General features: G+C 30.9%; 1 protein-coding gene across 1 annotated transcript in view; it reads left to right on the forward strand.

Annotated features, from left to right (window-relative positions):
• Window positions 1-16,468, forward strand: part of Dpr1 (defective proboscis extension response 1) — a 322,483-nt gene that overhangs the window by 165,069 nt on the left and 140,946 nt on the right. The window contains exon 3 of the mRNA XM_083035845.1: window positions 10,750-10,960. Within this exon, the coding sequence (XP_082891971.1) occupies window positions 10,750-10,960 (211 nt within the window). The remainder of the gene's footprint in view (window positions 1-10,749; window positions 10,961-16,468) is intronic.

Consider the following 16,468-nt stretch of genomic DNA (forward strand, 5'->3'; position numbering starts at 1 on the left):
ATTACTTTGTAGAATACTATGAATTCTTGGGCTTATTTCAGATTTATTGCATAAAGATGGCGTATCACTTCGTGAGAATTTATAAATAAGAATTTCTGGCTTTATTTTTAATAGTTCTATAGTTCTTGATAATTTAAACAAAGTTCTGGCCGTTAAACAACAAAAGCAAACTTGACTAAGCAAATTAAAACATTTTACAAATAATTTACATATAAAAACTTATGGTTAAAATTTTTTAAAAATGCATGAATATAATCAGAACTAATCAAAATTGTTTTAGAATAAACAGAACTAGAAAATCAAGTCTTAAATAAATAAGTAATGGTATACTTTTTTCAAGTGAAAGAAATTATTCTCCCTAGCCAAAGATAGACCAATTGATACATCAATGCTCAAAGGCTCATATTGACTTTGCTATCGTTGTTTGGATTTGTTTTAAAATAACGAACCAAAAATTATTTTAGTACATTTTATTTAGTACTTTTTTGCTTCAAAAACGTAGAACATAAAATTTTATTAATAACAACAAAATAAATAAAGCAAAAAATATTTTTTTAAATTAAATATAAAAATTTAACAAGGAAAAATTAAAGATTGTTTTATTTTGATTAATAAGAAATGTACATTTTTCTTAAAAAAAGAAAATTTATAATATTTTATTTTTTATTCAATATTTCGATTTACGTTAAAATTACAATAATTTCTTATTTATTTTTTTATTATCAAACTTTGCATTTTATGCAATTTTTCTAAAAAAAACTACCTACAGTTTTAAATAAATTTGATAGTTTTTGATAGTTTTTGCTACACACATATCGGATATTAGATTTTGATGTCCAATATCGCTAAAACTAAATTAAACTTTGAACAGAAATTCACTAACCGTTCATATTTACTCCCGCAAACATATGAATCGGCCGAAATAAAATATTCCAAACAATATCGTTTTTCCCACATTTTACTATATAACAGATATTGCTATATAACAGATGGATGCAATAATTCACTAATATTTTTTCTGTGGTGTGAGTGACACGTAACAAGTAGAACAGATAACGTTTGATTGAGATATTGTCATTGATTGGCTACAATCTAGAAATTTTTCATGCGAAACACATCGAAAATGATATGATATGCCAAAATAGAAAAAGTAATTTTAGTTTTTAGGATATCATGTTATAAGTTCATTTTAAAAACAAAACATATAAGTTTTTTTACAATTTGATCCACGTTTTACGATGGATAAAAGCAAAAAAAGATAAAATAAATTATTTTTTTATAAAATATATATTTTCTTTATATATTGTTTCTTCGTATTCTCAAGCTTTTCGTACAAGCTTATTGTCTTTATTTTTCCCAGAGTATAAGCAAGTACTTTTTACTTTAGCAGATAGTGTCACAAATAATTTTATCTTATACTTTCCAAGACAACGTTATATGCAACAGAACAATTTGCAATATAACATAAGTAAGGTAAGAAAGTACTATAAGAAAGAATTTTCTTCTCGAAAAATAATGAGATTATTGGTTCTTGTTCTATATAAGTACCAATAAGATAAAATAAAGAAGATTTTTCTTGAAAAATCATTGGCTTTTACTATCTAAGATCGATGTATTTCCTTGAATTTTTTCAATTTCCAAAAAGATCAGGCTAGTGTACTAGTATTGGTATAAAATCTGATTTCTAGCAACTGTATTCGGGAAAAGTGGATTTCCTTGGGAAATTTCTCTGGTCGTGGCCGCATTTTTATACGTTTCGCCAATACATATTGCGATGGTTGATCCCCGAAGCATGTCGCTTGTGGGGAATCATCCGCGAACGTAAAATTTCTTCATTCTCTTATTCGTGTATCTCTCCTCCGCACTCATCTCTTTTCTTCGGTGATATAGCAAACATGTACATGATCCAAAGAATCTATCAACCAAGTTTCAAACAACTCACTGCAGCAGTGATATAAAACTTCAAAAAGACAGAGAGATATCTCTTTTTACATAGTCTAACAAAGATACGAAAAATATATAAAAGATGGAAAATACATAAAAGAATATGTTCTTAGCAAAATATTTTAATAAAATATTAATCTCTTTTATGTGAGAAGTTAAAATTTAATATATTACATATCTATAAATTTGTAGTCTAATGTGTGAATAATTTGTATTAAAAATGTGTAAATCTAATTTTCTACTATTTAAAATATTAAAATATTGAAAAATGCTAAACTAAAAAAATTACTAATTTGTGAAATGCCATCGTTTTGATGTACTGTATACTGTATATATGTATGATACTATTATTACTTAACTAACGAAGCATTTTGGTCTTTTCTTGAATATACGCAAAATCTTTCTTAATAATATAATTGATAAATCACATTTTCTATTTATCCGGTTTCCGGAAAACTCGCATTTCAACTAAGGAAAGATTCACATTGACGGTACCTTTGGTGCATTTGCAAATTGCAGCGCAGCTGCATCGATGTAAATTTCAGCGGTACATAAAGCGATTCCGTTTTCCCGCGGGTAGAGCATCACGGTGTCCTAATTCGGAAACATCGTACCTATACCCGAAATGATACGCGTAGATTCTTCCCTTTCTCTGTTTCTCTCTTTTTTGTCAAAGTATGTAAGAAACGAAAGTTTTCGAACAAACTTGGAGCCTGCGTCTCTCCGCACTTTGAGAATCGTCGCAAAACGGGTATGCTTTTCTATTTTTCCATCGGTGTCCGCAAAATGTAATTTCCGTTTGTTTATCGCGCTCCCTGCTTCACGAAGAGGAGGAATGGAAATTCCGAAACCCACGCGACGTCCCAGACACGTCTGCCGCGCCGTTACCGCAAATTGGCCCTGGCGCGATCACGTATCGTCGCGAGTTGCAAATTATTTTTCGCCCTTTGCCATGAAAAAAATATTACACGACTAAAAGAAGGGTTATCTATTTGTTATATATTTTTTTGCGGGAATATAATCGAAGTTTATAATAAATAAAATAAAGTACAAATTTAATCTGTATTGTACAAGAAATAAAATAAATTTTGTTTAAAAATTATTTTACCTTTTTTCTTATTAAGAGAAAAATATTTGTTATTTATTTGTTGAATATAACTGAAATTAGGTCAGATAAATAATTTTTCAGCTTCAATTATTACAATGATTGTGAGTTTAATCGCGAAAAACTTATATCTCATTTATTTGAAATGAAAATAAGTATCGAATAGCAGATATTTGATTAACACATCAGGCAGTCCATAATAATCTCTTGTAGCACGATTAATTAACGAAATCCACTATATGCGGAATATAAAGCCGATTTTCCTGACACGCTTTTTTTTTCCATACCGCGATTGATTGGATGATCTGTCATTTTCGGTCAGATTCGCATGGTCGAGCTCGCAATGGATGTCGGTGTATTGATATCGATTAAAATCGAATAGCGGCGTATTTCTACGTGCGGTTATGGCTTTTAAAACTTGCACCTGTAATTGCATGAACAAAAAATTGAGAGTCTGATATCGATAGTATATGACACGTTTCTAGTAAAAATATTCACCGCTATGCATTCGATTATATAATTATATTGTAAAATATAAATTAACTTCTTTGTCAAAAATCAATTTCGTTAACTGCGCAATTACTATTGTTTCGACGTTATGGAACACGTAATTGTTGTGTAATATGTATGCGCATTCGTCAATTTTATATACTCGGTCAAAATCATTTCACGCCTATGTAGTATATGTATTATATTTAGTTTTAGTATTATATGTAGTATATGTATTATTGCAGTGCGATAAATTCTATATTAGATAAATAACAGTTACAGCATGAAGCACAATGATTATTTACAATAGAATTAAAATTATTTGCAACAGTAATTACTCTTTATAATAAATAAGTTCCTATTAGTATTTAACATAAAATGGAAAAAGACAATTGGTCTTTAATCTGTAATAACTTGCAAATTTTATTCATATATATTATTTGATACATACATTACGAGATAATTTGCCATTCTTTATAATTATTTGCTATCTTTAGTATTTGACGTTTCTGCAGAGAGTAACTTTTCGGACACCCTACATACGTGCATTCAGCGCAATAATGCCGTTAGTCTCATCTATCTATGGAAATTGACGTGCACGGGGCGTCCACGGGTTTATGAATCATAAATCACGTCGTTCTAGATATAAACCCGCAAAACGTAAACAGATATCGCGATACGCGACTTTTTGGACCCGACGCGTTTGTGTTTCATTCTCTTCGCCCCTCAAAAAAAGTTCGCGAGCAAGAGAAAATGCAGTGGATAATTTTGTATCTTTGTGAAAAAATGAGAGAAACTAATTTTTTAACGTACGCACATGTCATTAGCTGCATTAAAAAATTAGTTTTTTTCATTTTCTTGCATTATATATAATTAATTCACAAAATGTGTTATTATCATCGTTGTCCAAGACTATTGTTAACTAAGCTTGATATTTTTTTAAGGATGATATTATTATTGATGAAGATTGACATGATTATTTGTTATTATTTTTTTTTTATCGATTACATCTTGTTGAATACGTTTATTACTGTAACATCTTAAAAAATGAGTTTCTATTGTGTGTTTGTGTTACAATTTATATTACGAGTCGCGCTCTAGACTCTGAAAGCAATATGCGTATAAACATAATTTTTTTCATTAAATAAAGATTCACACATTCATATTCTTTATTTAGTACTGAATGTGATGCATAAGATTCTCAGCATGCACAATGACACTATAAATACGATTAGCGTAATAAAATTGGATACATCAGATGGGTACATTTAGCACTAAGTGCGAGGTGCGAGGACGGAGACCTAGGGGTATTTCACGAAATTACACTCACATAAAACCATGTGTGTATATGTGTGTATATATAGTGCCTTTCGTTATCGATGGTAACCACTTTGACCGCGATTAACGCGCGAAATATCGTAGAAGCAATCGTGCGGGAAATAGAATTATTTCGTTATGAGCGGCCGAATAAACGCGCGAGAACGGCACAGAAAAATTCCGGACATTAAATTGTTAGTGTGTTAAATTAAATCGTCCGCGCTACGGAACGTTATAAATTCTATTCCTGCGATGCTGGGACGTGTATGTCGGCTGTAATTAAAATTCAACAACGGCATGCCGCCCGTCATGCACGGCATTTCCTATTTTAATCTACGCGTCATTATTAATCGCGCGCTATCTTGTTGTTTAGCGCAATTACAAAATATCTCAGTTTTAATTAGTCGTCCATGGCTGTTCAAACCGCCGCTAAATTTCCCATCGACGAGACAAATATGCGTAAGAAAAATCCCAAGTTCATCAAAACGCGTTATTCTGCGTGATATTCGATCTCGCTTTTAATTAAATCTTTAAAAAATATTTTTGTGTGCTAGAATTGATTGTTTTGATTTTCTCTTTTAGATATTAATAAGCATTTAATGTTATAATTTCTGAAGTAAATGTATATTATGATTTTGAAAATTTAAAAATATGATATTTAACTTGTTTTTTTTAACAATACTGTTTAGCTATTTTTTAACAAGACATAACATAAAACTTTGATATTTTTCAATCTAACTACGGCGCACTTTTGTTACGAATAGAAAACTGACGAAATATTAACCGTTACAATTGTCACTTTGTAAGGACAGTTTATGCACAATGCAAGCACTTATCTCGAAAGGCTGAAAGCATTCGACGTTTTTCTATCGAGTGGATTCCATCTGCGAACAAAAGGGATTACCTGCGGAAATGTGGCCGCCGCATGGCCTGAAAAAAGGCTTTACGAGATAGGCACGTGTGCGACAATAGCGACATCAATTCTGGATAGACTGAAAAGAGTGTCGTAAAAAAAAGAAAAAATTTTCTTTATTTTTTTCGCTATTCACAGAACTGCATTTGTTTAAGAATTAAAAAATGCACGTGTATTTAATTTTCATATTTTTTTTCTCAATAACTTCTCAGTAAGTCTTATTTTTTTTGTTTCTTTAACATACTATTTTTATCACGTTTTAAGAGGATATTGAGAGATAAGTAAGATATTAATTTTCTATATTACATATTCCAAGCAGCTCTTACATTGTTAATTAAAAAGAAATTTTACAGAGAAATGTCGCATGAAAAAGATAATATTTTTCTTACATTTTATTAAAGTTTTTTTTTTCAAATTTATATTGAAAAAATTAAAAATTTTTTAAATTTCTAATAAATAACGAAAAATGATATGCGAGCTTTTAAAGTTTATTAATCGGTAGATTGGAGAAGGCCATTGATTTTTTTCATACAAACGATAAAAATAAGACGGATATTCGAACGAAATGTAAATCATCGCGAATCGTCCAAGTTTCTCGAAGCGTCTGCACGTGCATTTCGTGTTAAGCAGCTAACGTGCACCGATGCAAATCGAACACGTACGGAATTTGAGATTGGCGACCGGAGCATTAGTTTCCGGCGAACAATCCCTTTTCGGCAAAGCACCATGACTATTGTTCACGCGCGAGATATTTGCGGAAAGCTACTACGTCCAAATATCGTTTGCTGTTCCGACAACTGTCTAAGGGGGCACAACGTCAAATAATTGTACAAAGAGTGGGATATTCGTTGTAATTCCGACTTCCAATCCAAAATACAGTATCGTCAAAATATATCTAGACGTTTTAAAAGATCGCGTAATTTATTAAACTTTAAAGACCGATTGCATCGATGCTACTTAAAATTTCAATTAATTAAATATTTCTTTTAATTCAATATATATGTATATTACTGAGTAAGGCAACACAAAAATTCAATAGCTCTCCAGATGATTTACAATAATTCGTGTTTACTGTGATATATGGCACTGAATTAGATATCGATTCAAATGTATGCCATAATGTCGACTGAGGACTTCTCGCGACTTCTCGTCGAAAGTTTGCGGATTTTGTCTTCAATGTTCTCGTACCTCGTTTTTCATCTCGTCGCCTCGCTGGTAAAACGAACATCCATCATCCGGATCGGCGTAACATCGCGTGGACTCGTGACGAGCGAAATCGATATCCGTCAATTCCCAATGAGCGTCGATCAGACCGTTTCAGCAACCTCATAAATAATGAAGCGCATGCAGATGCCGCGGGTCGTTGTACGGCGAATTTGCCGGTTTTATGTAGCTAACGATGTGCGACATAGAGCGCCTTCATATCTCATATCCTCTCGTTTCCCCATAATCGACTAAAATATCGCGCGATTATCTTGCACATACAGAATCGTAGTATGAAAAAATGATGAACGTGCCATGTTAGAGAGTAAGCGATGCCGCTTAGCTCTCTGAGTTTAAGCTCTATATAAAATATTTTCGATAATAAAACATGTTTAACGAAATAGGACAAAGAGTGTGACTACATACACGAGATATACGGTTATTACAATATATACATCAAATACAGTAATTGCATGTTTTTTATAGAACCATTCATAAAAATTATGTCTAAAGAAAACATTGTTTCAATATACGTACATAAAGATATATTACATTCTGGCGGCATATATTTTTCGGGCAGAAGTAAAAATATATATATTACAAATGTAAAATGTTTCTCTAATATAAATGTATGTATATGTAATATATTTGATAGAGAGTCATATATATACATATATATATAGTTGATTCGCCAGCAATAGAACTAAAACAATATACTCTATTTCAATACAGTTTTAATTGACGCGAATACAACGTAAATAAAATTTATTAGATTAATATAATAAAGAAATTGCCGCCAAAAATTGTACAAAATTATAATTTACTAATATTTAAATTTGGAAAAAGAAATCACTATCTTTTAAATTTGAAAAGACTGCAAAAGAAAAAGAGAAGGAAAAGGAGAGGAAAAGAGAAAGAGAAATACGCGTTGCAGTAAAGAGAAAATTTATTGGATAAAATAATATTCATGCATTAATATGCAATGTTTCATCTATATATTTTATCCATATTTATATTTGTTTAGAAAATTTTACAAATTCGCTAAATGTTATAATTTTGAAGATAAGATATTTATTTCCATACGTTTGCATCAGAGTGCTCGCTTTTGACACAAATGCGATATGGATTGTGCTGTGTTAATGCCTAACGGGCATCACCAATAATCATCCTAGTAAATGTATCAATCGATACCATATGACAATTAACGGATGACAACACTGTTACGTAATAATGATTCGCCATAATGCAAACATCAGCCAAATTATATCATGATAAAGTATCTCATTGCTGCCTATATTGCTGTCTATATAACACACAACGCTGTATCTCTATATATTTGTATTTTCAACTTTTATAATTGTTATAATAATTGTTATAATATATCTATTATTATATATATTATTAAACAATATATTATTAAGCATATATTTATTTATTTATTAATAACTACGTGTGTGTTATTAAAAATAAAATGTTTACAAAGATTTGATTTATAAAATAATCTTTTTATATTGACCATAAGATTAAAGAATGAGAATGTGTTTAAGTAGAGATAAATATTAATAATGAGAATGTGTTAAAGTAGAGATAAATATTAATAAATCATATTAAATCTGTTATAATATCTATTTTAAATATAAATTATAATATATATTTTGTAAGAGTCCTCACCTAAATGTATAATTTTCGCGTATACTTAATAAATACACAGAATTCTCATCGAAAGTTGTTTCGATATTTTATGAGAAGAAAGTGAAGTACTCTGATAACGTATAATTTGACGTGTAATAAAGTTCAAACGATTAATACGCGAGAGTGCTTTCGGTATGTACTTAGGAACTTGGAACTATTGGCAACGTCAATGCAACATCGATCGGGACATGACACGCTAATCAATCTCTATCAATGGTTCATCAAAAATCAATTGTTTTTATAGCACTGACGATTGTTGTACATTAATGCTTTTAGCATTGAACGTTCAGGTCTATGGTAGCGGCTACCTTGGATAGGAAACTCAATTTGCAAAATGAAATTCATGGTTGACCGATGATGATCGTCGCGAGATAGGAGATAACCAATCCGCTTGATGCGGCACTACCTCGCGGCTTCGGATCGCTATTGCTGGTGGCTGACCTCCGATTCAGCAGCACGTTGCACGAATTAGTCCCTCGCGTTTGTTCGCAAAGGTATCGGTCCAATCATGCGTGTGCATCGTACGCCGTGATACGCGTGACTAAGCTGCCTATCTAAATCAAGCTCTCTATCTTTCCATTTAATAGATACATCGAATGTTATCCAGATCACTACTTTTGATATCCAATGTAACAATAATATACACAGAGAGAATTTTCTCTTAGAATTTATCCTGAAAATCATCAACAATAAAAACAATAATATCTATTACAATAAAATATAAAATATGTTTGATTAATTCTACTATGCAGTTTAGTAAAATTAATCAAACATGTTTTATATTTTATTGTGATAGATATTATTTTTGTTATAAATATTAATCAGAAAAATTCTCATAAAATTCTTTCTATACCATATTGTCCCACGATTACCATGATTTTCAGGTTAAATTCTAAGAGAAAATTCTCTCAGTGCAGCAACTATCTAACAGATGATCTTTTAAGAAATAAGATTAAGTGATTACAAGAATTTTCAGATATTAAAATTATATATTGCACATTTCGTTATCATATGTTCTATTTATAACAAAAACATAAATAATACAAATGAGAATATTATTATCCTCTTTTAGATTTATCTTATTAATGTGTGATATTACCAATTAATATTGATAGAAGAAAATATTAAAGATATTCTTTTTTTCTCTCTTAAACAAAATACTGAAAAAAAGTGACTCGAATTAGATGTTTTTCTTAAAGACATTGTATCTCCGAAAAAAATCATGAATTTATATTTATTTAAGCCGTTTGTCTATAATGGAACTTTATTTAATTATATGAATTCAATGCAACTGGGGTGAAAAAATCCAAACTATACGGAGAAGTCTTTGAGAAGGCGAAGAGAGGCCTGATAATTGCGTTTGCCTGCCGTTTTCAACGTGCGCGCCGGGAAATTACGCCCGGGAACTCTGACGATGCATTAAATAGCTGGCAGACATGTTCGCGCGCAAAACAATGAGAGACTATAGAGATCGTTTGCGACACGCACGTCGACCGACCATAGATTTACGGTGTCCCGGGTGCTTTCCGTGGTCTTTGTTCTAACACGAGACCAAGACGTTGCAGGCTTTTCGAATCAGTATAGTAACATCACTGGCGTTGATTCTTGAGGACTTTCGGCGCTAAACATTTACAACTTTTTTTTTACTTTGAATCTCTTCGCCACTTAAAAATTTGCAGAAATTATCTGATTATGATTATATATGTATAGCAATCTTTTCAACTATATGTTAGTCTATAAGTCTAAATTTAATGAATAGAGAAAATGATTATATATGTTTTCATTAAAAAATGGTTTAAGCATATTTTTTTTTATCTTTTAATGTTAGTAATATGTGTATACATATCATAAAAATCGCCAAATATAGAAAACTTACAAGAATAAAATATTTTTATTAAAAAATGATTTATACATAAAATGTCATTATATATAGGTATGCAATAATAATGTTTAAGAATTATTTACAATTTTTTTAAAAATTAAATAGAACATATATATTAGATTAGTAATTTGATAAATGGAAATGTCAACTTTTTGTCATTTATCGTAACGTGTTACGATTGTAGGCATGCCATTTATGTTTCAGGTGTCCTGGATGCGCAAACGCGACATGCATATTCTGAGCGCGGGCATCTTGATGTACACGTCAGACCTGAGATTCCAGGTGATCCATCCGGACAAGTCGGAGAACTGGACGCTGCAGATCAAGTCGCCGCAGGAGCGCGATTCCGGCGTGTACGAGTGCCAGGTCAGCACCGAGCCAAAGATGTCGCTCAACTACAGTCTCAACGTGGTTGGTGAGTGCTACTTGAATTATTCACGCATCTGGCCTGGTTACGTAAATCGCGACCTCATGTTGAGGTCCCTTGAAGTCTCGCTTTCGATCGACGAAGCGGACATTACGGTTACGGCCGTCGATCGGCTGCTGTCTCATGGAAAAGATTGTTCGCAACATGAGTCGGGACCGGAGAGGTTAAAGTTTAAACGCTTAAGTGCTCCGTCGCAGAATTATCCTCTTAATGCCACGTCATATCACGTTGCGAAATCCTCGTTTCGATATTATATAGCAAATTGATCATCGACTTTGAGAGATATCTCTAACGAATATATCTAACGAATATACATGTGTTGGCTTTATTTATACATACAATATTCAATGACTGTTGTTTTTCTAACGCAGATTTTGTTGTAGATGCAAAATTAGAATTATTGGTATACTAAACAGGATAATTAATTAGGTTAATTAAATACTATATTTTTTACAAACATAACATTTATGATGATGTTATAGAGATATATGTAAATATTTATCACAGCGTTAGTATACCTGTTTTCCGATAAATTTATCTTTTTAAAACTGTATCATTTTACTGCTAAAGATTATACTTCGATAGAATTGGGTCGTATATAAAATTAAAAGTTTATGCTAGTAATGTAAGTAAACGTGTCTATAGTATGAATGAACTGTTTCTTCTATACAAGTTGGGTCATTTTAATCAATTCACACTGGAATATTTCAAAGCTAAGTTTAAGACAAAAATATTTCAAGTAAAAGTTATTTAGTGTTAAAGGGATCATCTGATTGTGATCTTTATTTAACTTTGAATCGAAATCCAGAGTTATTTCAAGGTCAACTTAATTTTTTAAAATGGAACCACTATAATTTTTTTATTTAAATCGATTCCTTACAATATTTGACAAAAAAAGTTATAAGGGTGGAATAACAAAAAATGAATAGTTTACGAGATATTTTGTACATTAAAATTATATCACATTGATGTACAAAATAACTCGTAAACTATTCATTTTTTGGTCATACCATCCTTGTAACTTTTTTGCTTAATATTGCAAGGAATCGATTTAAATAAAAAAATTATGATTTCATTTAAAAAAATAAAATTGACTTGAAAATAACTCTCTAGATTTCGATTCAAAATCAAATAAAGATCACCATTAGATGACTCTTTCAACACCAAATAACTTTTACTTGAAACATTTTTGTCTTAAACTTAGCTCTGAAACATTCCAGTGGATTAATTAAAATGGCTCACCCTGTATAGAAGAAATAGCTCATTCATACTATATAGACACTTATTTACATTACTAGCATAAACTTTTAATTTTATATATGTCTCAATTCTATAATCGATGCATAATTTTTAGCAGTAAAATGATAGAATAATGATAATTTTAAAAAAGATAAATTTATCGTAAAACAGGTGATATAACTTTGTGATAAATATTTACTATCTCTATAACATTGTCATAAATGTTTGTAAAAAATATAGCATTTAATTAACCTAATTAATTATCCTGTATACCAATAATTCTAATTTTGCATCTACAACAATCTGTGTTAAAAGGACTACTCATTAAATATTTGTATAATAAAGAAATTTGCAACACATATAACTTTATCTATTCTATGTATTCTACTCCAAAGCTTTCCTCGAAGTTCTCAGCAAAGTTACCTCTCTTGAAGTTTTACACGAATTATTCTGTAGATTCCTGCGAACTCCTTTCACAACGCAGACGCCCTTGCATCTTGACATAAAGACTTTCCTCGTCTCGCGTAAGATGAAATATTTTGGCTCACGTAAACGCGAAAGCTTGCCTCCGAAACACGCGGTTATTATATACAGAGGAGCGAGAGCGAGAGAAGCGAGGAACGCAATGGCGTGCGAATATTGCAACGATAATAAAAACATCATGGAGTAATTATTTCTGCATATCAAATTATCTTCTGGATATTAGCGATTATGCATACCTGTACATGTTAGATATATTAGATCATTTCTCTGGAAAATATTTCTTTAGTAGACTCTTGGTCGAATTCGCAGTCGTTTCTCGCTAGCAAAAGATATTTTGCTCATACAAGAATTTTACATTCAGTCTCAAAATATTTAAACTGATTAAGTGTTAAGAAAAAATATAGGATAATAGAAAAAAATAATATAATAATTTATATTATAACTTTTTAAAGACAATTCCTTCCCCCCACCCCCCTCTATCTCTCTTTTGCGTATGTGCCATTATTAAGTATTATTATTTAAAAAATGCAAAAAAAATATATGAGAAGCTCATTCTACGAATATATTCTCATATCCGTAATTTTGAATCCGTAGATTCCACCGCGGAGATTCGCTTTAATCAGGCATTTAATTAAGAGGGGTATAAGTCATTCTTTGCCGAGACGAAAATGCCAGGCACGGCGCAATCATAAATACCGCGAGCAGTCGACGTTATGGTCGCTGGACAGTGATTTTAAATTACGCGAAACATGCAGAAGATGAAATTTAATTCAATCTTCGTAAGAACGCCTAGAATTCTCTTATTAAACAGATACCTACAAATCTTTAATTTAATGCTATACATATACTTAACATATTTTCTGTGATTTTAATTAAGCAACATTGTATTGATTCAATCAAGTCGAGGAAGCTCGTATACAATGAAATATTTGATTGACAAAGCACTCTTCTGCAATATTTACAGCACTTTAATTGAAATATTATAAGTTGCACATTTTCACTATCCCAATTTCTTGTAATTTATAGAGAAACTTTGATCAACCTTTAATGCAAGAAAAAACTTATATATACAGATGTTCTACATCTATTATATTATTTAATAGGGAAAAGAGAGTTCTTTAGTTTTAATTTATTCAAAATATAATATATTTTAAACGTATTTTTAATACAAGTAATTCAGTTTATTTACTTAAGAGAACGCTTATTTCATTTTTAAAACCTTTAAACATTTTATCTTAAATAACTCGCCTTAATTAAACATCTATTTAAATTTTCTTCAAATGAATGGAATGCAAATTTCATGCAGGATTAGACTATGCTGCCATATTTTTTTTTTGCAACAATCCGTATATCTTATAGTATCATAAAATATTTTAATAATTAATTCTTTGTGTGTATATATGTGTGTGAGACAAATTCAAAATTAATTATTTTTAATTAATATTTTTTAATTTTACTTCAAAGAATTATTTATTTTCAGTCCTAAGAAAAAATGATGTTCGAATTATGTCATTTTCAAAACGCGAAAATTTATATTATTTAATTTATTTAATGCTAGCAAGACACATTTCTGCATGCGATTTACTATTTTATTCATATCTTTATGCCTTCCATCGCATCGATATTCACCAGTATACCGCTGACATAGCTATTTCACTGAATGAAACATTGCATCAACAGGGCTTCCGGAATCGCTAACGTAGGATCATAACACATAATACATAATGCAATGTAGGATTTCATTAAAAGTCATAATCGTCATAGCTCGAGAGAATGCAAAGGAACACGCTATTATAATATATACTAACTATACACTATGTGAACAATAATAAATAAAATATATTATTTTTTATTAGCTACAGTGATGAAAAAAAGTGGAGAAAATATTAATTTCTTAAAAATATCGCGATAAAATAAATTCTACAAAATAATCCATTTTTTTTTAATTTGAAGGAATATTGAGTATTAAGTTTTGTCATATATTTTTATTACAGAGTATTTCAACATGTTTGCTGTCTGGTTTTTGTAAAAAAAATTTTTTTTTAATTTTATTTTACCATCTGTGATAGTAATGGAATACGGATATACCGGAAATGTCGATAATTGGATATATCAGTGTTTACCGTACCTTGTTATATCTTTGTCATTTACGCGACATCGTTGCCTAGCAAATCCTTGCCAGCCAATTATCGTTTTCACTCTCTTGTCGAGCTCGCGATTATGTCACTGTATGACCGAAGTGCATTCATTAACACGACATTCTAAAGCTATCAGCGCAGAATCTATTATATACTACATATATTGCAAGCTAGGATAGCTTTGTTTGCAATATCGTTTCATATTTAATGCTAAATGACTCGCAGAATGAATATTTTGTATAAGTATTTCGATATATTGTTAACTAAAGAATTATGGTTAAATAAAATTTTTACAATGGATTAAATTCAATGCATATTTGCAAAACGCACATTCGATAATATTTAATTCCGTTTTGAGCAGCATTTACGAACATGGCAAACTTGTTCATGCGACATTTTTCCATTTTGCATGTAAGTGGCATTGCTCTTTATGAGTGCATAATAAGTTATGTAAAATCTAATAATATCTATAAGCATAATAATTATCAAATAAAAATAAAACGGCATTGTGTTCTTTCGAATTTCACTATCGGAGTGAATCGCATAATTCATATTTTAAACCAACACACGCGAACTCGCCTAAAACCAAATAATACGAATTTGAGAAATGAGTTGGGATTTATTTTGATAGGAGGAGGGCGACATATATATAAAAGATGCCTCATTACGTTACTTTTCAATCAAATTTGTCCTACTTTTATCGACAGTCATTCAGTCGATCGTCTCATCCGATGATCTTTAAAACAAACCTATCAAAATTGTGCAGTTCTTTTCTCCTCCACCAATTCTCTTCTCTTTACTTCGTACTCTATTTTCTGATCCGCAGCCAGTAAAAACTTTCGTGTGCCCAGTTTTTTATAGAACGGATTTTTAAAATTGATCTCACCGTCGACTTCACGTTTTATGATTTTACGGACGAGAAAACGTACGAAAGAAAGACGATTTATTTCGCGCCAACTTTTCTTCCCCGTCTCCGGACATAAACGTTCCAGACGAAGTAGATGCACCTGCATCGATGCGCTCGTAGCGCATAAAAAGGGAAGAATAAGGGTGGGAAGAAGTTGAAAAGGACTCGGTTCGTCGACGTGTTTCCTCCAAGCCGCTTATCGAACACGCTGAAGCTCTTACGTTCTCTACCCTTGCGCTTCGTATCGTTTCTCTTTCTTTTTCTTTTTATTTTCTCTCATTTATTCTCTTTAGTCTTGTGCAGAGGTCAAAATGAACGATTGTCTCTACGGTTCTACATTCATAAATGAAATCGAATAATTTCTCTCTCTCTCTCATGCTAGTTTTTAATCTCTTATCGTATAAACGAGCGATGAATGAGAAAAATGCGAAACAGAAAAAGAAATTTTTTCGTTAATACTTTTTCGTGACCCATAAACGATCGTTTCTCCTTTTCTCGGTTTACTACCATATTTGTAACAAGTTTCTATCAAGTTTTATCGGCGTTTAAAAAAATATGATTAAAAAAATTAGAAAGTTTCTTTTAAAGTAAGTACTTCGGTTAGTTTCCATATTTACGATTTAAGAATCTAACTAAGAATAGAAAAATTTTGCAATATCAAGGAATACTAAGCTTCGAGAACTTCGCAATCCACAATAAAACTTTTAGAGTCAAATAACTCTACAAAAG

The sequence above is a fragment of the Prenolepis imparis genome, unplaced genomic scaffold, assembly GCF_030444845.1.
Source record: "Prenolepis imparis isolate NDT839.2.m4 unplaced genomic scaffold, iyPreImpa1.0 SCAF_4, whole genome shotgun sequence".
Taxonomy (NCBI): domain Eukaryota; kingdom Metazoa; phylum Arthropoda; class Insecta; order Hymenoptera; family Formicidae; genus Prenolepis; species Prenolepis imparis.